At 27.9% G+C, this 24464-nt stretch overlaps 1 protein-coding gene and 2 pseudogenes across 6 annotated transcripts; 2 read left to right on the top strand and 1 right to left on the bottom strand.

Moving 5' to 3' along the window:
• Positions 1-109: 109 nt before the first annotated feature.
• LOC145181850 (chordin-like protein 2) lies at positions 110-23488 on the top strand. 6 transcript variants are annotated; one of them, XM_090100172.1, is made up of 16 exons: positions 1500-1615; positions 2486-2542; positions 7301-7377; positions 7665-7701; positions 8849-9003; positions 9367-9460; positions 9656-9685; positions 15724-15827; positions 15954-16056; positions 16163-16351; positions 16439-16545; positions 17351-17447; positions 17543-17678; positions 22347-22498; positions 22597-22717; positions 23134-23488. In XM_090100172.1, coding segments are annotated over exons 1-16 (1491 nt in total). In that variant the 5' UTR covers positions 1500-1614; the 3' UTR covers positions 23165-23488. The 6 variants fall into 6 exon arrangements, with proteins under 6 accessions (XP_089956297.1, XP_089956296.1, XP_089956298.1 ...); XM_090100171.1 differs by lacking the exons at positions 1500-1615; positions 23134-23488 and adding an exon at positions 110-150 and having other exon boundaries at positions 22597-22859; XM_090100170.1 differs by lacking the exon at positions 23134-23488 and having other exon boundaries at positions 1461-1537; positions 22597-22859.
• LOC149883384 (uncharacterized) lies at positions 11218-13204 on the top strand (annotated as a pseudogene).
• LOC149883385 (uncharacterized) lies at positions 20081-20751 on the bottom strand (annotated as a pseudogene).
• Positions 23489-24464: the final 976 nt, after the last annotated feature.

Below are 24464 nucleotides of genomic sequence, written 5' to 3' on the forward strand. Positions count from 1 at the left end.
ACAATTTTTCTTCGTTCATTCATATTAAGTAAACCATGATAAAAAAAAAGCTTTTTTTCGATTGACAGATTTATTTAAATCCAATCAATTAAAAGTTTTAATAAATATTAGTGTTAGCTGACTTTTCATTTAGTAACTGCGATTAAAAAGGTAAGTTTATTAAATATTTATTATTTAATAAAAACTAAATTTTCTTCTGAAATCATTTTCATATTTGAAAACCTAAAGTCCGAGTTAAAAAAGAGGCTAAGATTACTTCACTTAAATCGAGGCTCGCCTGGCTAAGAGCCGAATATGCCAACTTTACAAGAGGAAAAAACTGGTAGTAACAATTGAAGTCGAAAAAGAATTCCTGAATAATTTTGTAGAATTTCTGACACAATTGACTTTAGTGCTTCAATTCCGTTGTGTATTAATGAGAGTTCGGTTCATTACAATAAATTATTATATGTTTATTATAAATTTTTAAGATCCTAGAAAGATCATGCTATAAAAGCTTTCTTTTTCCAGTTTTCTGACGTAGTAAAATCGTGCTAAACATCCGAGTTACATTAATATTTAAATTAAAAATCCGGCAACAATTAAGCCATAATGATCATATTCACACAATGTACATAAAAGAATTAAGTTATCGTCGTTAAAATTTTTTATTTTTTCCTCATCAACCCAAAGTAAGGTTAATTCTATGTATGAACTTTTACCCCTAACATTCTCCTTGATTTTTTTTCTTTCATTTCCTAATGGCAATCGTTAAAGATATTGATAATTAAAAATGTTAATGATTGATTGCACTATTGTGTGTATAGTTTAGTTTTGACATCGACTTATGTCATACCCTGGTTTATTCTATTTATTGTAAATCTAAAAGATTGCTGCTGAGTTCAAAAATTATCAAAGTTAACCCTATTGTGTGGGTTATGATTAAGCGCAAATTTTTCTGACAAATTTTTTCTTTAACGCGTTCGCTGCTATCTATAAGTATAACAGGTAGAACGGGTCAGTTTCATAGCCGCGATTACACTACGAGTATATTGTGTCTATGAGACTATTATGCCAAATGCATACGCCTGCGAAAAATGGGCTCGGCAGCGAATGTGTAAAAGAGTTCTGTTGCAAAAAAATCTTTGATGTATGAAATAACTAGGTTAACGAAAGACAATTTACTGCAGCACTTCAACTCAGTATCAAGAAAAAAAGAAATTGAAGTAATAGCTGTTGCTTAAGAAAGGAAAGTTAGTTAAATGCAACGCATAATAAAATAAGAAACAGTTTTATATAAAAAAAAAATTCAATTAGTATTGCAGCATCAGTTGATGTTCTTACTTAAGTTATTATAGAAACCCTATCTGAGCAATTTCATCTTTAGAACAGATTTCACACAAAAACTTCTTTAGCAGCAAATATATCAATTAAGGCAGGAAGGAGTTATTGTTTGTCGTTTGGTTGTGGTTAAAAAAAAACAAAATGAGCTTAATTTTGAGCATAACGGATTGCATAAGATGCGAATGAAAACGAGCGGGTGATTTTTTTCTGTGCTGTAAGTTATTTGGGATACCTAATATATGCACACTCAAATACTTGATCTCAGAGTGATGAGGTTGAAATATTTAAACAAGCAAGTATTACAAGTATATATTAAAAAATTAGCATCGAAGGAGTTAGACTAATATTTTAATATTTATTATATTTTATTATTATTTATATAATATTTGTTATAATATTTTGCTTAGTAAATAATTATAGGCTTCTTTTCTATTTTTTTTTTTTTTCTGTATAAAAAATTCGTCTTTTTATTATGATCTTTATAATTGTTTTTTTGGATAAGACACTTTAAATCGATCATTTTATATCTTAAAATGTGCAAGAAAAGCAATAAAAAACTTTTTTTTGTAATATTCTGAACCATTTATAAAATGGGCATAAGAACGAAAGTTCTTTCATATCAAAGAACTTTCGTTCTTATGCCCATGTTAGTTTTTTTTATAACTTATTGGGTTCATTGTTTAAAAAAAGAGTTTTTAGAGAGAAGAATGAACTTCAAAAATTTAAAACTCTACTTTATATTTATATTGGTATTTTTATTTAAGAATGTCAAAAGGCGAAGAGAAATACTTTTAAAAATTTATTTTATTTCCTTAGAATTCAAATTTTACATTTTATCGACAGTATATTTGTATTTATATGTTAGCAAATACCAAAAACTGACAGCTTGTTAATCCTAATGCTGCAACATAAATTAAAATGATATTTTAGTTTGAATCTGAATGGTTGTTGTTTGGCGAGAAAATAATAAGCTTATAACAAATCGTGCTTTTAACTCCACGTTGTTGAGAAACTATACCGCTTTTAACTCAAACAAAATACCCAATTATGTCTTTTAGAAATAACTTTATTTAAGTTAAATTTAACCTCGATAATCATTTTAATCTTGCGCATAATAAAGGTGTAGAAAACTTTTCTCTAAACATTGTTTTTCTCTCCACAGTGGAAATGGTGGACATGATCCCGATCTTTGTTTTCGTGTTGATGCAGTTTGGAAATGGTAAGTTCTTTAATACTTATTTGCTTGATTCATAAATTAATTTAATTAGCATAAAATTTTGTAATGAAATAAAAGCGTGTTTATAACAAGAACAAGAAGATAAAAAACGAGACGATTTTTTGAATTTCAGTTTTAAATGAGTTTAAAAAGAACGCCATTTTATCTTTTACTTGAATTTCCAAAATTAAAGAAAGTTTGTTGTTGTTGTGCTCCCACAAGTAAAAAAAAACAACAAACAACAAACATAAAACTTTAAGCTTAAATAAAAACAATTAAAAATAATCTTCATTTCAGTCAAAATATTTATGTGTTATGACTGAAAAATAATATCTTGTCCCGAAGATTACAAATACGAGACCATGCAATGAAAACATTAAGATAATTCATCAATTTCCGATTTGTGTAATCAAAAAAAATATCTGTAATCCAATTTCATTTGTAAATGGATTTATCCACTGTGATTGCAATTATTGCAAGCTAGATGGTATTGATAGTGATTATAAAGATCATGATTATTGTGATCATGGTGATCATGATAATGAATATGAAAATGACGACGACGTTGATAATGATGTTACAGAAGTCATTTCTAATTTTTAAGTCTTAAGTTTTCGATATTCCCCAATGCGATAACAATGAAGGTTAATCTGCAATAGCAATACCGTGATTTTTACACAAATTTTTACCAAAGTAAAATTCTAATCAAATTTGAGACGATATGATTACTAATTAATGGCTCGACGTATGTTATCTGAAAGAACATCAAGGATTAAAGTGGAATGTAGTTTATATAATCTGTGCGTTTCAACGTTAAGGTATAACACATACTAGAAATACATCTTTTTATTGACTTTTTATATAAACTCTTTTTTTTCAATAAAAAGATAAAAAAAATTTTGAAATTACGTCTTTAAAAAAAAGCACGCGGCAAACGTATTTGTTTTTTTCTATTTGATATTTACTCGTTTATTTTATTTGCTGAATTTCTTTATCGTATTGTTTTTACATATCGCATTGTCGTTACATATCACAGACTCATCAGATGGTCTAATGGGTAAAATGACCAAAGCTTTAAAAAAGGTACGTAAATCAAACCAACAGGGCGGGCGGAGCAAAGTTTGTTTTTTAAAACATCAGAAATAAACGAATGCTAAAGAGCATTAAGTTTCTTAATTCATATTTATCAAATTTCTCTTTACGTAACTTAATGAAAAACTTATAATAGTAGACTGATGATATAATGGTAGATGATGAAATTATTGGAAAAAAATGTACCCCCTCCACATCGCCACCACCACTATGCCACTTGCCCATTGCAATAATGCCTTTTTATAATAATAGTTCAATTCTACATAAGACTTTGACTATGAGCAGAAGACAAAAAATTTTATTTGGGTTTTCATGTAAAGAGCTCGTCATAATCCCTTTTTCCAGAAAAAAAGGCTGAGAATTTATTTTGACTTTATTCAGAGATTATTTTGATTTAAGTGTCTCCAAACAAAATACGTTAGATTAATTAGCTTATGACAACTCTCTACTCATACAATCGGAAGCAGGGTGATTAAGAAAAACTTATCAAAAATTAGGTTTTTTTGAAGCTTACGAAAAATCTTTATCTTTTTCAAAAAGCCGTTTGTCATAGAAAAGTCATTAATTTTAAGGTTTTTTGAATGGAAATTTTCAAAACAAAAAAATGGGACATCAAAAGAAAAGATAAATTTCAAAACCATTTTCAGGTAAACCCGGAGTAGAAGCGGTAAAAGCCACACCCGGAGCAGAGCCGGTAAAAACCCTGGAAAATAATGTCAAAATTTCCGAGAGATTTAACCGAAGAATTTCAATGTAAAATTGAGATATTTAAACTCCAAAATAGCATCAACTCATTTAGAGTCAAATCTGTCCCGTATAATGCTGCTAACCAATGTTCTTTAACTAAAATACATGGAAGGAGGAGACTGTACCCAAGTCTTATTGATAAAATAAAAGCTGTGTGTCGTTTTGGATAATAAACCTACGTAAAAGATTAATTCAAAGCACTTTCGGGTCGCAGTTTTTATAGTGTGGGAAGTGCCACACTAAAAACTGCACAGCATCGTACTTCCATTATAAACCTCAATGGCATTTATCTCGACTTCAAACTCATGTAATCTATAGCTGTCATCATTTTCGTATGAACATAACTTCTTTGAGTTGTGTAAAATTCCAAAGTAGTTCGCTAACTTGACTTTGCTTAAAACAATCAGGCTGACCAATTTCTTCATAGTTATAGACATAAACATGACACTAAGTAATAATTTAGTGTCATTAAATAATAATTGTGTAAATAAGTGACATTAAATAATAACTTTGTATAGTGCCTTGTAATTCATAAATCATGTGGGTGCAACTTTTCAAAGAACTTTGTATTTTTTCTTTGTAAGACCAAGAGTTATGCGTAGTCTCTTTTTTAGTATTTTTCATTTTTTTCGTTTAGCTGTGCATTATCTTTTTAACTATGAATTATCTTTTTTTTTTTTTTTTTTTTTTTTTTTTCTTATTTGCTTTGAATATAATTTGACTTTTTTTGGAATTTCAAGTTTAAAAAATATATATCATTATATTTAAGTTATTTTGATTGCTTATTTTAAAATTTTAAATCTTATCTGAGGTTAATTTAATTGCAATACTGCAGCAAATTTTATTTGTTTTAAATGAGTGATATAGAAGTTTGTATTTTATTCGTTATCTCGTAATTATCTCGTAATTACCGGAAAGACAAAAAGCTGATGCTTAGAATATATAAAAGAGTACTTTTGATTGATCTAAACGAAAAAAGTGATCTAAACTGTAAAAAGCTTCTTCATTGTATATACTTCATATGTATTGTATGTAAATTTTTGCAAAAAAAGTGTTGGTAGAAACAAAATAACTTTGCTTTTTAGTTGCAATAATGTCTCTGATTTGATTTCATAATTTTTATACAATATTTTACACTAATTATTTTGAAAACAGAGATGTTTAAATTTCTTAAGTTATTCAAGGTTTTTTTTAAAAAAGGAAAATATAATTTATGGATAGAGAGCATGTTTTGAATGATATATTCATGTTTTTCTTTTATTGATAGATGTTAAGATATGTGCACTAAGTTGTTTCTTACTGAATCTCTTTAAGTAGCAACTTTTAACTTTTTTAACCACCTTAGGTGATTTACTGTGCCATGGAGGGATTTAGGTAGACATACTTTGGCATCATCTATTTTTTTCTCTCCTGATTATGATCTGTACTTTTTATAAATTGCAAGTGAAAGATTTGCAGGCCATTTATGCCACCTGAACAAGGAAGATTTACTAAAGTCTAATGCAATATTCTGAGAGCTTTTGAAGTATCCAAATCATGGTCTATTAAATTTTTCACTATCTTTCAACATAATTTGTAAAGCAAATAACGTAGTGTGAAATCAAATTTAATGCTTTTACAAATGAAAAGTGAGATAAAAAAAAAAAAGTAACATTCAATTGGTTATTTTCTGGCATGTTGAGTGTTAACTAACACAAAAGGTGGCTCATGCTGTATCTACACTGAAACAGCAGAGGAATAATTACTGTGAGTTTCTTGAACTGATTAAGATTTTCTTGAAGAAAATTGAAAGATTTTCTTGAAGAAAATCTTGAATGAAAGTTTCTTGAGGATTGCATTTACTTCATTAACAATTTTTATTAATAATAAGAAAAAAAAAAAAAAAGAAGAATACTTGGATTTCAATCTTTTCTCTACACTTTTGTTCACCAATCAATGATTTAACCCTGTTTAAAATGTTTGGCAATTAAAAGTTGGTCCTTTGATAAACCTCAGAGTTTGAAATAGTTAGACTTCACTAAAGAGGTTCACTCAATTGACAACTAAGTGGTATTGAAAAAAGATATCTTTTGAACATCTTTTGAATTTTTGGAGATGGTATGTAGAGTATATAAAGAGTAAAGAGAAAGTTGATTAAAAATCTGGAGCATATTTCTCTTTCTACTCTTTATAAACTCTCTATGTATGTATGTATGTATGTATGTATGTATGTATGTATGTATGTATGTATGTATGTATGTATGTATGTATGTATGTATGTATGTATGTATGTATGTATGTATGTATGTATGTATGTATGTATGTATGTATGTATGTATGTATTATGTATGTATGTATGTATGTATGTATGTATGTATGTATGTATGTATTATGTATGTATGTATGTATGTATGTATGTATGTATGTATGTATGTATGTATGTATGTATGTATGTATATGCATGCATGCATATACATATATGATGGTTGTATGTATACACTATCTTTTTACCTTAATGATAATCTATTTAAAAAACTTTAAATAAACTTTAAAGGGGGTTAATATTAACTTGTTACCACTGGAAACTTTGTGACAATTGACACAAATTTAATGTTAATGTGTTTAATGTTACAAAAAAAGATCTAAATTTTTACAATTTGTAAGGCTGCTTCTAAATGCGCTTAAAATTATCTGAAAAATTTTCCAAGTTCTTTTTAAATTGTTTAAAAACAATGATAAAAGTTGAATGATAACTTCAACTTTTATCATTGTTTTAAAAATATATAGATGACACAACTACTTTTCCAATTTTTTAAATGTCAAAACATTTAAAAAATTGGAGAAATAATTGTGTTATTTATTTTATTTTTGTAGCATATGTACATATGCATATATTTTGTAGCATATATATATACAGGGATAATATTTTAATCATTTTTTTAGTCAAAACTGAATGTGTAGATGGGCATAAAAATGATGAGATTTGGCATCCATTAGCATGTATGTCATGCACATGCATTGTAAGTTACTACAAATATTTTTGTGGTGTGTTTTCATATTCTTTTAAAACATTTTATAAGTCTGTAGTTTTATGTCATTATTTTTAATACTGATATTTATATTTGTATGTACTTGTATATTTATATTTATATAGATATAATTATTTTTATATATTTTTATGTATTTTTGTATTTATATGTTTATAATATATAAAATTCCTGCATTTGAGTTTCACCAAAAATAAAAATATAAAAAAAACCTTTATTCGTATATTTTTTGTGTTGCTTGCTTCTCTATTTTTTTATAGAATGATGCAATCACTTGTATGAATAACTGTGCCCCAGGTTTTTTTCAACATTTTTTGATAATCGTTGTTGTTTGTTTTGTTTGCATTCCTTAAGAGTTAACTATTTTATTTATATAAAAAAAGCGAACTGTATAGATTAGTGTTGTTACGACTTTGAAGTTATTCAACTGTCAACTCAAATCGATTAATGTATTTTTCAAAGTTGAAAAAATTTTATTATAATCATATACATGACAATTTAATTTTTAGATGCTATGAAACAAATAGAACTTTAAGAGAGTAAACAAAAAAACTAGGTGGTATGTATACTGTTATAATGACACATGCTGTTGTTGTATCAAGAGCATTTTCTTTGTTCATTTTTAATTCATCTAATCTATTAGTTGAATTAAAATTTAATAAACAAACAAAATTGCAATCACAAAGTAAAGGAGAAAAAAAACACAAATGAGCATTTTGCATCATTTTTCACAACAATTAAAGAAAAAAATTACTAAAAATTTAACTAATAAAAACAGTGGCGTAGTTTTGTGGGGAGAGATGGGGTGGCTAAATTTTCTTTGGGGTTGCAGATTTATAAACCTTTTTCGCATCCTTAACTGAGTACCATAACTCATTACTTAACATTTTGTTTTAAAAAGCATCAATTGGTTACTATAATGAGAAAAAGGAAACATAATAATGAAATGGTAGTACATACAGTAAGCTGAGAGTTCAGTTTATGTGATACAGCAAATTAGGTTAAATGGTAAGATATTTTGGTTGAATTAAAAAAACCGCTATAAATGATATTCTTACGCATGGCTCAATCTTTATAAATAATTTATCTTTACAAGATAAACTACTTATAAAGATATCTCTTTACTAATTGATCAGCATCATAACAATATTATAGATTGCTAAAATTAAATCAAGTGAAAAAATATAAATAAGGATGTTAGAATGATTACCCAACTAAATCAACTTTTAGTCGATTAGTAGGAAACTCATAGTCAATTAAATTGGCTATTCGATTTTTCAAAGTTGACTAATTTTGAATTTCAACTAGTTGACTTTTAGTCGATTTAATCGAAGTCGATAACAACACTAGTATTGATTAAGATAAATAGAGTGTTGTTTTTTTTCTATATTCAGAGATAAAATCCCTTAATTATATTAAAGTCCTCCCTTTTTTTTGTTTACAGATTTAGTCACATCAACTGCACTAACCTCTTTAAGTACTCTGGAAGGTTGTGAGCATGATGGAATTAAACGAAAAAATGGGGAGACATGGAGGGATGTAGGTAAACATTCAGATGGCATCAATTGGACAAAGGAATGCATGCAATGTCATTGCAATGTATATGTTTTTTAATTTTGTGTATCTTATCTAAGTTTATATATATATATATATTTCCTAATTACCTTTTAAACAAAATTTAAATTATTTTATAGCACAAGAGGTATTTAAAATCAGGGGTATTTAAAATTACTTTAAGAGTTTAATTTTAACTTTTTCTTTCATTTTACTGACAGCTAATTTTTGTTTGGCACATAATTGATTAACTTTTATAGGAATTTATAATATTTACAAAATTAAAAAAAAAATGTCTTATTTTTTGTATTTGAGAAATATTTAAAAAAATCTTTTTAAAAGTTTTTCTATCTTCAAAACCTTTAGCCTCTTTGTTTTTTATTTCTACTAACAAAATTTATTTTTTAGAGAAGTATAGTTATGTGTACTATAAGACCATGTCCTCCACTATCCTGTAAAAATCCTATTCAAATAAAAAACAGCTGTTGCCTCACTTGTCCAGGTTTGTAAATTATTTGTCTAGTGTGCACACAGTTTATTATTATTAAAATGATTTTATTCATAACTTGCTAGAACTTGAATGAACTTGTTTAAACTTGTTAGAACTTCCAGTAGTGAATTTGAATTGAAAAAATATTTATTTTAGAACAATTTAATGAGTCAAAAATTGGTAGTACCTTTTTTCAATTTTATTTAGATATAGAAAAATCTTTCACAACTGACACAGGTAGTTTTAATAATGGATTTTTGTGGTTGTATGATATGTGTGCTATATGTGCTATGTGTGATATAAAAGTTCATATATAGTTTAAATATATATTATATAGTTTTTGGTAGTTTATGTAGTTTTATCTGGTTTTATTTCTTTTCTTTTACATAGATGCATACATGTATTATTTCTTTTACATACATACATATATGTATATGTATATGTATATGTATATATATATATATATATATATATATATATATATATATATATATATATATATACATTTGTCTAGGGTAATTCCATGTCAATTGAGCCAGAAAATTTCAACTATGTCACCATACATCTCAGATTTTGCTGATTTTTATACAGTTGAGAGTACTTAGTAAAACAAGAAGTTGATGATATTAAAAAAAAAAAATTTTACACATTATTCTAAATTTTATGATCTTTCACAAAACATAAGAATTTTGATCCGCAAGTATATGGATTTCCATATATGGATAATAGGGCACTGGCCCCACCTTTTTGTAGCGGAATCTTGCAATACATTTTCCACTACCTTTCAGACTAGCTAGAGCTATGAAATTTTCTGTATTTATATAATGTCAATAAACTAGTGTCAATAAACTAGCATTTTAAAATTAAAAAAGGGCCCAAGACACTAGGGGAGGGAGCTGGGGGCATGTGCCCCACTTTTTTGAGCAGAATCTTGAGATGGATTTTTCACTACCTTCCAGACAAGCTGCAGATCTGAAACTTTCAGCATTTGTGTAGTCCTGATGAAAATGCGTTAAAATTGTTTCAGGTCAGACAACCAGATGGTCCATGGGGCTGGGGCACCTAACACCATGCCCCAATTTTTTTTTTTTTCAAACTTATTTAAGATAACTTGAAAACTATTGCCTTCAAATTTTTTTTTTAGATTTTCATTTTTAACAACGTTAACCATTTCTTTGATAACATTGCTTCCCAAATTTTTGTGATTTATATTTGTTCCATTTGGTATTGATCATTCTATGTTCAATAATTTTTCTTAAAATGTTTTAAGAAACTTAATGTTTATAAGAATTTTGATTTGCATGTATAAGATTAAAAATAGTCTAAAGTAATGATTTTAACAGAATTTATTTTGTATAATTTAAAATTTGAATTAAAAAAGATTAATATATTTTGCTAATTCTAAAATGGTAACAGCAAGTTGTTAACAGAAACAAAAAACATCCTGTCATTACACTAATATAGAAGAAATTTGTTACCTATTAAAGTCATCATTAACATTTTTAACATTAACAAATTGAGTATAATTAAACTTTGTGAAAAGGAAACTTTCTTTTTGTCAAAGTAAGATAAAAGAAATCAATCACTGTTTAGTTTTGTATTACTATGGTGATTGCTTAAGTTGCTTTCATTAAACTAATTACTATTGGTTTCTCATTTTAAATTAATGTCAAATTGTTTTTAGTGTTACAGTAAGAATGGATTCATGTGATTAGGGAAGAAGAACTGAAACATAAAATTTCTCATACGAAAATTATTGACAAAAGTAAATGCGGTGATTTAGAAAAACTAACACCAGAAATAAAAGAAAAGTTAATCGTTTCTGACCAAAAAATTAAAATTCAGTTGTTAACATTTACACCCGAGTCTTGGTCAAGAAATTTTGCTGCAAGATATTTCAACGTCACTATATACCAAATTAAAGAAGTGCACAAACTAAAGAAAATAAGTGGGATTTATTCAGTTCCAGGCACTAAGAAAGGAAAAATATTTTCAGAAATAACATTAAATAGAGTCAACAATGTATACCATGATGACGAATTTACTAGACAAATGCCTGGTAAAAAAGATTACGTAAGTATTGGTAGAAAGCAACATATGCAAAAGCGCTTTATTTTATATAACCTTAAAGAACTTTATGTTTCTTTTAAAACTAAATATCCGCAAGAAGTTATTGGATTTTCTAAGTTTTGCAGTTTAAGACCAAAATGGTGTATAACTGTTGGAGCATCAGGCACTCCTTCTGTTTGTGTATGTACCCTCCATCAAAATGCAATACTCTTGACCAATGCTATACAAATAAAATGTACTTACAAAGATCTGATGACAAAAGTTGTTTGTGATGTGACAAGTAACAAGTGCATGGTTCATGGATGTCCGAACTGTCCAGGTATAGTTTCTTTAAAGAAGTTTCTGGATGCAAAACTAATTGACAATGATGAGGAGGTGTCATTCAATCAGTGGCAGAAAACAGACAGAACAACATTGATCTATCAGACAACAACAATGGAAGAATACAAATTGATGTTATCAGGGGCAATAAATAAGTTAACAGCTCATTCCTTTATTGCAAAATGTCAAGCAAGATACCTAAAGCAACAAAAGGAAAATTTAGCAAAAGACTGCTGTATTGTCTTAGGTGACTCTGCAGAAAACTTCACTTTTGTGATTCAAGATGAAATCCAAAGTTACCATTGGTACAAAAGTCAATGCACATTGCACCCCGTTGCCCTCTATTTATTAAACGAAAATGACCAACTTGAAGAAAAATCGTTTTGCTTCATGTCAGAAGATAATGAGCATAACACTGGTTTTGTTTATGAAGTTCAAACACAAATAGTTAACTATTTAAAAGAATATCATCCTAAAATTTCAAAGATTCTTTATTTTTCTGATGGTTGTGCTGCACAGTATAAAAATCACTAAAACCATTACAATATCTGTCTCCATAAAAATGATTTTGACATTGATGCAGAGTGGACATTTTTTGCTACAAGTTATGGTAAGTCACTATGTGATGGTATTGGTGACACTGTAAAACGATTAACTACAAATGCAAGTCTACAAAGGCCCATAAATGACCAGATATTGAATTGTAACAAAATGTTTGACTACTGTACTAACAATATTAAAGGGATTATTTTTTTCAAGATTGAAAAAGAAAGACTGACAGAATTGCGCACCACTTTGAAAACACGTTTTGAGCTAAGTAGAACAATTCCTGGAACTAGGAGCTATCATCAATTTAAACCAGAATCTGTAGATACTATTAGCTTTAAACAAACAAGTGAAGATGTTCATATAACAGGCATTTTTTCTTTTTCTGGTATTCAAATTTCTCAAAATGATCAGCAAATTAACATTGATGCCTTGAAATTGGGTGAATTCGTTATGTGTAAATATGATGCGTTTGATTGGATTGGTATGATCAATGAAATTGATAATATAGAGCAAGATGTTATGGTAACGTTTATGCACCCGCATGATCCTTTTAATAAACTTTTCTGGGCATCTAGAGTAGAAGAGTGTTGGGTGCCAATTACTAACATAACTTGTATAATTGATGCACCTGTAATAACAAATGGACGTTTTTATACTTTGACCGTCGATGCATCTAAGCTAATCTTAAAATTATCTTGACTTTCTTTTTTTTGTATTTTATTTTGTAAATAATGAAGTAAAACGGAACAAGTATAAAGCAATAAAAACTTTTTAATACAATATTTTCAAAGTTATCTTAAATTTAAGACACATTTATGTGTTTTAAAAAAAAAAAATTTTTTATGAGAAAAAAAGTGGTGCATGGTCCCAGGTGCCCCAATCCCCATGGACCATCCGGTCGTCTGACCTGAAACAATTTTAACGCATGTTCATCAGGACTACACAAATGCTGAAAGTTTCAGAGCTGCAGCTTGTATAGAAGATAGTGAAAAATCCATCTCAAGATTCTGCTAAAAAAAGTGGGGCACATGCCTCCAGCTCCCTCCCCTAGTGTCTTGGGCCCTTTTTTAACTTTAAAATGCTCGTTTATTGACACTATATAAATACAGAAATTTTAATAGCTCTAGCTAGTCTGAAAGGTAGTGGAAAATGTATTGCAAGATTCTGTTACAAAAAGGTGGGGCCTGTGCCCCGTTATCCATATATGGAAATCCATATACTTGCAGATCAAAATTCTTATGTTTTCTGAAAGATCATAAAATTTAGAATAATGTGTAAAATATTTTTTTTTGATATCATCAAGGCCACGCGGGTTTCTTGAGCATCAAAATCAGGTATATAAAAAATTGCCTAAATTCATTTAAATTGATAATTACAGGTACTTAAAAATATATTTTTATAATATTGATTATTTCATTGGATTCTTCAACCCTAAAAATAGCCAGGTACAAATTTTTAAGTCAAAACATCAAATATATTTAAAGCTATGTGACTTGGAACCTTTAAACAAAGGTCTCAATTTTGAGAGGTCAAGGGGGGCCTGGCCAAGATCAGTTGAAAGTAAAATGATCATATTTCAGGATCCTCTTGGAGCTAGAAGCTAAAATTTTCAAGAACTTCTTGTTTTACTAAGTACTCTCAACTGTATAAAAATCAGCAAAATCTGAGATGTATGGTGACATTTTTGAAACTTTCTGGCTCAATTGACATGGAATTACCCTCTATATACATACACATACTAACTTCCGTAATTATTCAAATAACATTACTTTTTGAAGTTTTCAATGTTTTATTTACAATTAAGGGGAAAAGTTAAAAAAGAAATATTTTGAAATTCATGCTCTATTAATATTAGTTGAAGTTATTTGAAAAAAGAAAAAGAGTAAGTTAATTAATTTAATTTATAACTTGCTCTTATCTATATAGCCACCTTTAGCAGCGATTACCTAAAACTGCTTTAAATATTTGTTGCTGCATATCAAGTTTTCAAATATTTGAAAATCTAATTTATGCCACTCACATTTAAGTTTTTCCCGCCCATCTTTTTCACTCTTGGGCATCAATTATTCATTTCTTATCCCATAAAAGTTCAATAGAGGAAAGATTAGGTGATTGGGGAGGCCAAACTATTCTCTCAATTATTTTATCATTTTCTAATTCACTAAAATAGGTCCAACAAAGTTTTGAGTAATTGTTTTTTTTATCTTCTTGAAAAATGAATGGTTCTCCAATTATCTGGCTTCCTAATACAATAGCATGATTTTCTAAATGCCCCTTTTTTCTTTTGTTATTATTCCATTTATTTTAAAAATATTATCACTATTATTACCGCTAAAACAACTTCACTCCTAGAAACTACCTTCACCATGTAAATTATGAAAAGAATATTTATTCAAAGAAAAGTAAATATTTTCATTAAACCAAAAATTTGGAACTTTGACTTATCGGTCCAATAACTTGTTTCCATTTTTCATGTTGTTTGTAGTTCTTATATTGGGGCTGAAGAAGTGTTTTTCTTGTGGCTAATCTTCCATGAATGCTGCTTCCATCAATTTCCTCTTCACTGTTGTCATAGATATCTTATCTTCTCAGGAACTATTCATGCTATTTGTAATTTCTGGAGCAGTTTATAATCTACTTCTACTAGTGGTAGCAATTCTTTCTTCATTTACAGAGGTAATTTGCTGATGTCCTGATTATTTTCAATTGACCACACTTTCAGTTTCTTCTTTTTTTATAATATTCCATAAACTTTTTTACAAATCATCTCATTGATTATTTATCTTGCCACAATGTAAATCTTCCCAATTGTGTGCCTACTGATAATTTGCATTTTCTTGCCATTTTTAATTTAAAAATATTAAATTTAACAAAAATAACAAAATTACAATTATCATTGAACTTCACTCTAGCAAAGCTATACCATAGTTTAATCTTTTGAAATGTAATACAAAGGAATAGTTTAATGTTTATGCGCTTAGAATTTACAACTTTAACATGAATATTGGTCTTGATAAGTGTAGGATTTATCAAGGTTTGTTTGAAGATTATGTTTAGGTAAAGAAACCATAAACACTCACTTGAGATATTACAAAAGTATATACTTTTAAATTTTAGGCATTTTTATTTCTTTAAATTATCTATCCACTTTTACATCACCATGATTTACCAATCTTACAAAAATAAAAGAAATATAAAATGTAGTGAGTTTTTAAAAGTCTCTGTTTTCTGTTATTTGAATAATTATTGGCAATAGTGTATAATGTTACTATTTACAATATAACTTTGCATTAAATTTGAATAAAGTATTTTTTAGGAAACATTTATGTTTTAAGGGTGTACTCACTTATCCTCATTATTTTCAATTGGTACTTCATGGAAAGTGTATATTCCAAACAAGTCCAAGCATGGAAAATGTGTTAAATGTTCTTGTTTAAAGGTTGTTTTTTTTTTCATTTTCAAATTTTATGCACTCAAAAGCTAAATTAAGTTTTCTATGAAAAACAACAAAATAACTAATTTTTATCAGTTAGCATTTGAACTGTGATTTATGTCTAAATTTTAGGGTGTGAATGAACCGCAAGAAGTCTGTGAGAAATATAAATGTCCTGAGCTCAGCTGCTCAAAAGTTATAGGTCGGCCAGGAGAATGTTGTGGAACATGTGCACGCAAGTGTTTTTTTTCTGTTTTTTTTTTTAATTCTTTTGGCTTTTAGTTTCTCCATTGTTAATCTATAACTATTCTTCCCTTTAACTTTTTATTTATTTTAAACAGCTGGTTCAACTGAATCTCCGACTAAACCACAAGATCAAGTAGATATAATAAAACTTATAAAGAAACTCTTTACATTTATGGAATTTAATGAAAATAGTATGTTAAAAATTGAAGAAGGAGATATTCTGAATGATGATGATGAAATTGCAGACAAGAAACCTGTGGTGGAAGAGTTTGATGGAAAACGTAGTATGCTACTCTTGGTCTTTTTTTTTGGGGTTTTTTTTTTTGTTGAAAAAGAAGTTTTTAAAGTTTTTGAATTTATTTTAATTTTAGGTTGCAAACTCGGATCATTAATATATAAGCACAAAGAAGTATTTACTCCTAAATTGTCCTATGCTCAAAAATTAACCAATTTAAATTGCCATCGCTGTATGTGTGAGGTATTTTTTACTTTTGTATTTGCATATGAGAAGAGTAAAGACAGCTCGCTCCTTAAAATATTTATTAATCCTACTTATTCGTTTGTTGACAGATTGACAGATGTAACTTATATGATTCACTATTTATATGTAATAGTGTGTAAGTAACTTAGTGTATACTATTAGTGAATTAGATGATTTCTTTTTAAAATAAAATTTTAAAAAAGAATCATCTTATCGTGAGGTCTAATTATTTTTAAAAATTTCATAGTATAGGCATCACCCATTGCATTACATTAGTTGTTGATTAAGATAACTTCAAAACAGATTCTTGCCTGGCTTGTTCACCATATTTAAATCACATTGAATCTATTTGAACTTAGGTAATCAAAGAATTGGAACCCATTTCAAAATAATCAAACAAACAAAAAGTTATGGGCTATTTTAAATACTTTTATTTTTGGTTGGGCCTGTTTCAGCTTTTCTTTTGAGTATTTGTTGAAGAACAATTTCTTTTCACAAAAGAGAGTTAAATCATTTCTATTGCTTCTTTATTGGTACTTTATGATTACTTTGAAATAAACCATAATCAAAAAAATCTTAATGTAACAATTTTTTTTTTTTTTTTTTTTTTTTTTTTTTTTTTTTATTTATGTAGATACATGAAGTGTAAGATCTTTTTGTTACAAAAATGCAAATATGAAAATTTTCCCTATGACCTTGAGCCAGTCTATATGTATATAATTCTATAACTTTCTTATAGGGGTTTTTCTAGTTGTTGTTTTCAATTTAGCTTCCTTGTGGAAATAAAATTAATATATTTTAGGATGGTAGAATCAGCTGCAAAAAAGTTATTTGTCCAAAAACTCAAACATGTGCTTTGCCTCAGCACCATCCTGATTTGTGCTGCAATGTTTGTCCAGGTAAAACTTTGTGAAAGGTTTTTTAAAGCATTTGTTAATCTGAAACTCTGCATCTTTTTTAATATGATTTGTAACTCTTTATCAACACGTTTTAGGAATCTCAAAAGAAATAGCACTCACACTTGAAGAAGCAAGTATGGTTTCTATAGGAAGAGGATATGGGTGCTACAGCACCAAAGAATATTTTATTCAAGTGTATGAATATCAAGGTGGATCATCTGATTCTGCTAGGTAACATCTTTAAAAACAAAAGATACAATTAGTGTAGTTAATTGGATTTTATATAGTTATTTGATATGGCTACATTGTTATGGTTATTAAATCATGATAAATAATTAGCATCTTATGTTTATTATTTTATCAATTTATTAGCATGCCTAACAAAATAATAAGTCAACACACTTTAATTTTGAAATTGAAAAAAAAAAAAAGATATACAATATACTGCTGCATAAGTTGACCTGTTTTATAGATTGACATCCTATTTTTAACTTGTAGATTAATGCTTAATTAAAAATGTATAAAAGTTGAGTTTTTAAAGATTAAAATTTTTGTCCTCTTAGATTACTAAAGAACTTTGATCTTTGATTCTAAACAACGAAAAATTTTGACTTGTCCACCAGTATATACAGTAGTTGAAATAAGTCTACACAAACATGATTGAAATTTTCATGAGGCATTGTTAAAGGAAGGAGTTTTCATTTTTCAATTTAGTGATATCAAAATGTTTACATATCATTGTCAATGGAGAACAGGGAACAGTTCTTTTTTTAATTGCGTCATATTTTAAAAAATAGTTAATGATGACTGTGATTTAAAAGAAAAAACTGTCATTATAGAAACTATGCCAGCTATAGCCAATAATCATTCGACTAATGAATTTTTGTACAATAGACAAAAATGAACTTATTGACATTAAATGATCCATTTCAGTCCTATAGCTTTAAGAAAGAGATTCTTCAACAGATATCTTGTAAACTATGATTGCTGCCTAAAAGGATAAAAAAAAGTTAAACCACTCTAAGCTGCCATTTTAAGAAAAAATGTTAAAAGATGTGACTGTGTTTGATTAAATGTTTTACTGGAAAAGTCAGCTTATTATTTTCCATATTCATTAACCTCAAGAAAATATAAATTAAAATTAACATGAAGTTTTTTATTTTCAATGAATTATAAAATGAAACTGAAATAAAAAAAATGTTTCCAGACTCTTAAGTATCCAGACTCGTTTAATCAATCAAAATTTAATGAGTTGAAAACTTAAGATACACATAAAAAGTTCCTGCCCAAGGTGTAAAGTTCTTTAATGTTTCCGAAGTCTCAAAATAAAAAAAAAACTAAGGTCCAATAAGCCTCAAGCTTTTCAGCCATTATTTTTTAGATATCTATCCAATATTTAGAAAAATGATGTAACAGTTTAAAAAAAAAAAAAATTGATTCTTAAATGTACTGCAACTATAAAAACACATTTTCCAATTTACAATTTATTTCCTATCAAAGAAAAAAAATCCTGAGAAACCACAATGCCACAAATTTTATTAAGTTAAATTACTGCTAAAGGAACAAAGACTGCTTAATAATCATTCTGTATTAAGATGAGTAAAAAATGTTTGTATACACTGTGGGCTAGAGTGACCAGGTTAAGTTGTTCTCCAGGTCTGATTTTTTCTTTTTCAGTAGTTGGTTATACATGAATAGTCATCTTTTATAGCATTTAAAACTTCTGGGGTGTTGGAATTTTTGAAAAATTTTTAAAAAAACAAATTCAAAAAACAGCTATAACTTATCCTATAAAAATTTAAGCACAAAATAAGAAAGTTTTATGTTAATTAGTTATATTATAAGTCTGAATGCTGAAAATATTTTTCTTTACAATATATATGTTAAATTATAAACATTAAATTAAATAGTTATTTAATCTATTTAGTGTTTTTTGATGCCAATTTAACAATGATGGGTTTTTTGCTGTTTTGCAAAATCTATGATTAACTCTATTTTTGTATTAATTCCATTTTTTTTTTTGAGCTCATGATGAATTTTGAGCTTATGATGAATAGCTTCTCCTGTTTGCTCACAATAAACTCCAAGACTGTGGTTAGTAGAATGAAGAAAAGGAAGTATATGACATACTCCTATGTGAACTTTCCATGTAACACTAAGCTTGATACCCTCAACATGTCATGCACATATTCAATCAAATCTGCATAGGACTTTTTAAACTCCAGAACAGCATCTTCAATGTTATTCTCTGCTACCAAATGCTTCTGCTTGAAGGCATTAAAACTTTTTAAGACAGTTTACAATTGGTAGTAAGTCATTATTTATAATATCTCTCTCAAGTATATCCACCAACTTGCTTCCATTGTTTCTGTCAAATACTTAGTATCCTCAAAACATGATGTAATTTGAGTGTAACACTTCTCAAACAAAGGTCACATGCTAAGCAGAAGCACTACAAGTTTACTATTCCCATTAGAACATGGAGCTCAAGAACAGGAATGAACTCCTCAACAAAAATCACAGGATCTTCCTCTTTGTACAAAAGTCTTGGATTCATAACATTTTTGAATTATGAAATTTTTAACTTCATCTTTCCATTAATTTCATTAAATGTGCAAATTCAGTTTTCAGAATTAACTTCCGTTAATTCTGAAAACTGAATTTGCACATTTAACGAAATCATCAAAGATCAAATGCAACATAATACTTTACAACTTGTAAATTTAGAGGCTCAGTAAGCTTCCTAAGATCCTGCTTCCTAAGATTACTGTTAGTTTCAAAAACCTCCAGCATCATCAAGCTCTGAATCTGACAAGTTTTTTTTCTTGAGAATTAAAAACATTTATGGTGACCTTAGGGAATCCTTAATTTGAATCCATAGCTATCCTCAAAGTGGAGTCATGGATCTGTTCCTCTTTCTGTAATGATGTGCTGTATAAATGTAGATGTATCTTTTACATGAACCAATATTCTAGTAATAACTTTTTCTCCATCCATGAACTCTTCTTCTTTAGTAGTGTAAAATTCATCTATCTGGGTATATAGAGAGCCTCAATTTTTTCAAAAATATTTCCTTCATTGCAGGTTTAAATTTCCATACTAGCTCTATATTTGGAACAAAAATTCTTAATTTGATTCTTAAAAGTTCATTAGATTTAACCAACTCCATAACAGTACTGAAGGACACCTGTTTCAGCTTAATTCAGTAAGTTTTCTTGTCTAGAGTCCCAACCACAATGTTTAAAAAAGACCCTTGAGTAGCCAGCTAAAACTTCTGTCCTCTACGAATACATTCAGCCTCCATCTTTTGCTTAAGTATTACTGGCAACAGACATTAATAAAATATGAGTATTGTTTGGATTTTTTAAATATGTATTTGTGTTTAAAAAAAAACAATTCAGTAAACCTGCCTGAGGCTACATGTTCTTAATACTTAGGTCCAAGGTGCTGCTTCAATGAGATTGTTAACAGCTCTGCTCTCAGTGTAGATTTGAGCCACTCCTTGCACTAAATATTTTTCTTTAAAAACAAATAGACAATTATTTTATCCCAAAAAAACTATATTTAGTACAATCAATTTTGTTATGTGAAGTTATATAAATATGAAAAAATAAAACAATGATGATAATAATAAAATTCCTATAAAACCAAAGCATGCAGAATAAATGTGTAAAGTCTTCCATCTGGAAGACTTTACACGTTCAGGAGCAAAAAATTGAAGCATCAATTTCAATTACTACACATACTTATAGAGTAAGTATGACATATTGATGCATTCGAGTATAATGTATGTATGTATGTATGTATGTATGTATGTATGTATGTATGTATGTATGTATGTATGTATGTATGTATGTATGTATGTATGTATGTATGTATGTATGTATGTGTGTATATATATATATATATATATATATATATATATATATATATATATATATATATATATATATATATATATATATATATATATATATATATATATATATATATATATATATATATATATATACACACACATGTATTGTATAAGTTATACAATACACTTATATACATATACATTATTCTTAAATGTCATAATGTATGCATACTTAAAAGTATATTTAAGTGTAATGAGCTTTACTATATACTTGCATTTTGAGTCTACACATACATTGAGAAATCTGAAAGTTTTTTAATAACATATTTTTAAAAGGCTTTTTAGTTTTCTCAATTCCATATTCCATAAAACAACAAAGCATAGATTAACATGAATTTCACCTTGGATATCTTCTCTATCCAGTTCCCCAGGTACTCCACCTTGTTTATATTGAGGTCAGTTTAAGTTTCTGTGGCAATTGTTATAAATAATCTTGGGATAGTTGGTTACTTCTAAACTATACTGGTTTCAGACGAAAGTTTTTATCTTTGTTTCATTTGCTGGAGTGATCTTTTGAATTTTAGTTGACTTTTTACCGAACAGTGTAAGACATGCAGCACTTATTTAATGTAAACAGTCCACCATTGTATACGCAATTTATTAATTTCGCGGGTTTTCAACCGAGTTTTCACCTAATTTTATTAACATTTTTAATGGTTAAAAATAATTATTTTTGAGCAAAATTTTTTTTGATTTTGTCCCTAAGAAGTTTTAAATGTTATAAATGGTGTCTACTAATGTATAACTAACTACTGACTAAAAGAAAAATCATACCTGGGGAAACAACTTAACCTGGTGGTTACTGGTCCACAGTGTGTAATCTCAATTAGTGCACCACAAGCTCAACATGGTTCGCGAATATTACGTATCTTACCATTTTATGTTTGGCTCAGCTCGTTTAGACTTGTAGTCTCTATTCTATAAAGCTTTAGATAAGATTAGGAATATAAAGTAGAAAATTCTATTAAATATTTGCTTAGGTTTCTCTTCGACCGATCACGTGAATCAAAGAAGCCATCCGAAATTCATACTCTGCAGGTAACCGAAACAAAAATAGAAGTTACAATTAAAGAAGTTCGTCATGTTGGGAAACTTCTCCTTGGCTATAAACACATTGGCTCGATAAAAAAAAGTATGTTTTTTTTTTTATCATCTTGTGTTACCCTTCTTAAAAACAGTTTTGTGAACTTTGTATTTATTCTTTCTTGAAATAATTTCGTTATTTTTCAGAAATTCTTGCAAGAATAGTTCGCAAAGGTAAAGAAATAACACAAGAAACTCGACCAGAAATGTTTGCTAAGACAATGGCAACATTTATTGACATGATAAGGGAGAAATCGCGAAAAAAAAGGTTGTGCAAGTCATTTGAAGAAGAACTACTCCTTCCCATTGATTAGTGTTGTTAAATAATTTGTTTTTTTTTTATGGAATCTTCGATTTTGACAGCATAAGACTTTTTTTTATTTTTTAAATCAAAGAAATTTTTTTTCTGCCTTGTTTTTTAAAATATTTATAATTATTTATTATATATATATATATATATATAATTTTTTTATTCAGTAAATATAAATAGTTTTTATTGTTGTAAATTACATTTTAAGAATTTAAGAATTGTTTTATGAATTTAATGAATTTCTTTTTTTTTTTTTTTTTTTTAATTTGTGATATTTTTCAATGACATTTAAAAAAAAAATGATATTTTTATTTGTAATATATATTTTTACTATTATTTGACTTTTTTTTTTTTATTTTTCTCTTTTTTTTTAGTGAATTGTGCTGGTCGTCCGCGTTTCTGTAGTTACGAATAGTTACGAGCGATATTTACTGTCGTTAACTTAAGTTTTAAACGAAAAAACGATAACCCTAATTTAATGAGTCGATATTTCTGCGTTTGAAAATAAACAATCTAGCACAGTTGATTCTAACTCCTACATTCTACGTTAAAACTGAAGATTAACAGGCAATTTAAAACTAATGGGCATTTTGCGGGATATTCAGTTAGTTTATGATGAAACGCATAACTTTTAGGCAATAAAATACATCGTATTTTTTGACAAATTAAATGTAAACTATTTTGGGTAGTTACGAAGTTTTAACGGGAAAAATAAATACTTTTCGCGTATTTGTGAATTGTCTTCGAAGCGCTTATCCTTTACTTGCCAATTATCGATTAGAAATAATTAAAAGTATTGCTGGCACAAAGGTTTTTTATTGGGTGCGTATGAACAAAAAACATTACAAACATCTGTTTCTTAGTTTTGGACTCTGCAACGTTAACAAATGCCTTAAGATTGCACGGGTTTAGAATTGCGAATCCATGCATACAATAAATAATACCACTTTTTTAGATGGGTTAAGTAATTAGTCAATAGATTGCTCATTGGTAAACACTGAAGATAAAACCCTGCATGAATCATAAACAGTTCGAATTAAACATTTATGAAAGATAAATTTAACGACGATTTTTATCGTATTGTCAGCTGATCTAAATTCTCACGCTCTGTTTAGCAGTAAGAACTCATAAAACGTCATAATACTTCTTTAATTCATGCCATAAGGGTGATTGCATTCACTGCTTACATTGGGTTAGGTGATTTTTAATTAAAAAAAAAAAATCCTGCTTAAGGGGAAGTAGATTTTATTATAAAACAATAATGAAAAAAAAACTCGGAAGTTGTTTTTCACTACCGCACGGTGTAACGTTGAGAAATCAAAAGAAGTATTTTGCAATCAATTTTATGCTGCGGTGCTTTTATAGAAAGTCTAACCTTAAATACTCTTTTGAAACCACTAAAAATTATCTTTTGAAACCACTAAAAATTATCTTTTGAAACCACTAAAAATTATCTTTGTAAAAGTTAATTGTTGTTTAAAAAAAAAAAAATGCTCTCCTATTTTTTTATATTTTGATTACTTTTTTTTTATATTTTGATTACTTATACTTTGATTATATACCTAAATGCATAAAAAAAATCTTTTTTTTTGGATTGGAAACACAGATAAATATATGTTAAAACACAAGATTTGAATCAAAAATAATTAAATTTAAAAAGAAAATTCGATATTGTCTGTTAGCTTTTCTTTTTACTCGGTGAAGA

This window comes from Hydra viridissima, unplaced genomic scaffold (genome assembly GCF_058129835.1).
Source record: "Hydra viridissima isolate aposymbiotic clone 2 unplaced genomic scaffold, HvirCarnegie_v1 scaffold_10, whole genome shotgun sequence".
NCBI classification, from domain to species: domain Eukaryota; kingdom Metazoa; phylum Cnidaria; class Hydrozoa; order Anthoathecata; family Hydridae; genus Hydra; species Hydra viridissima.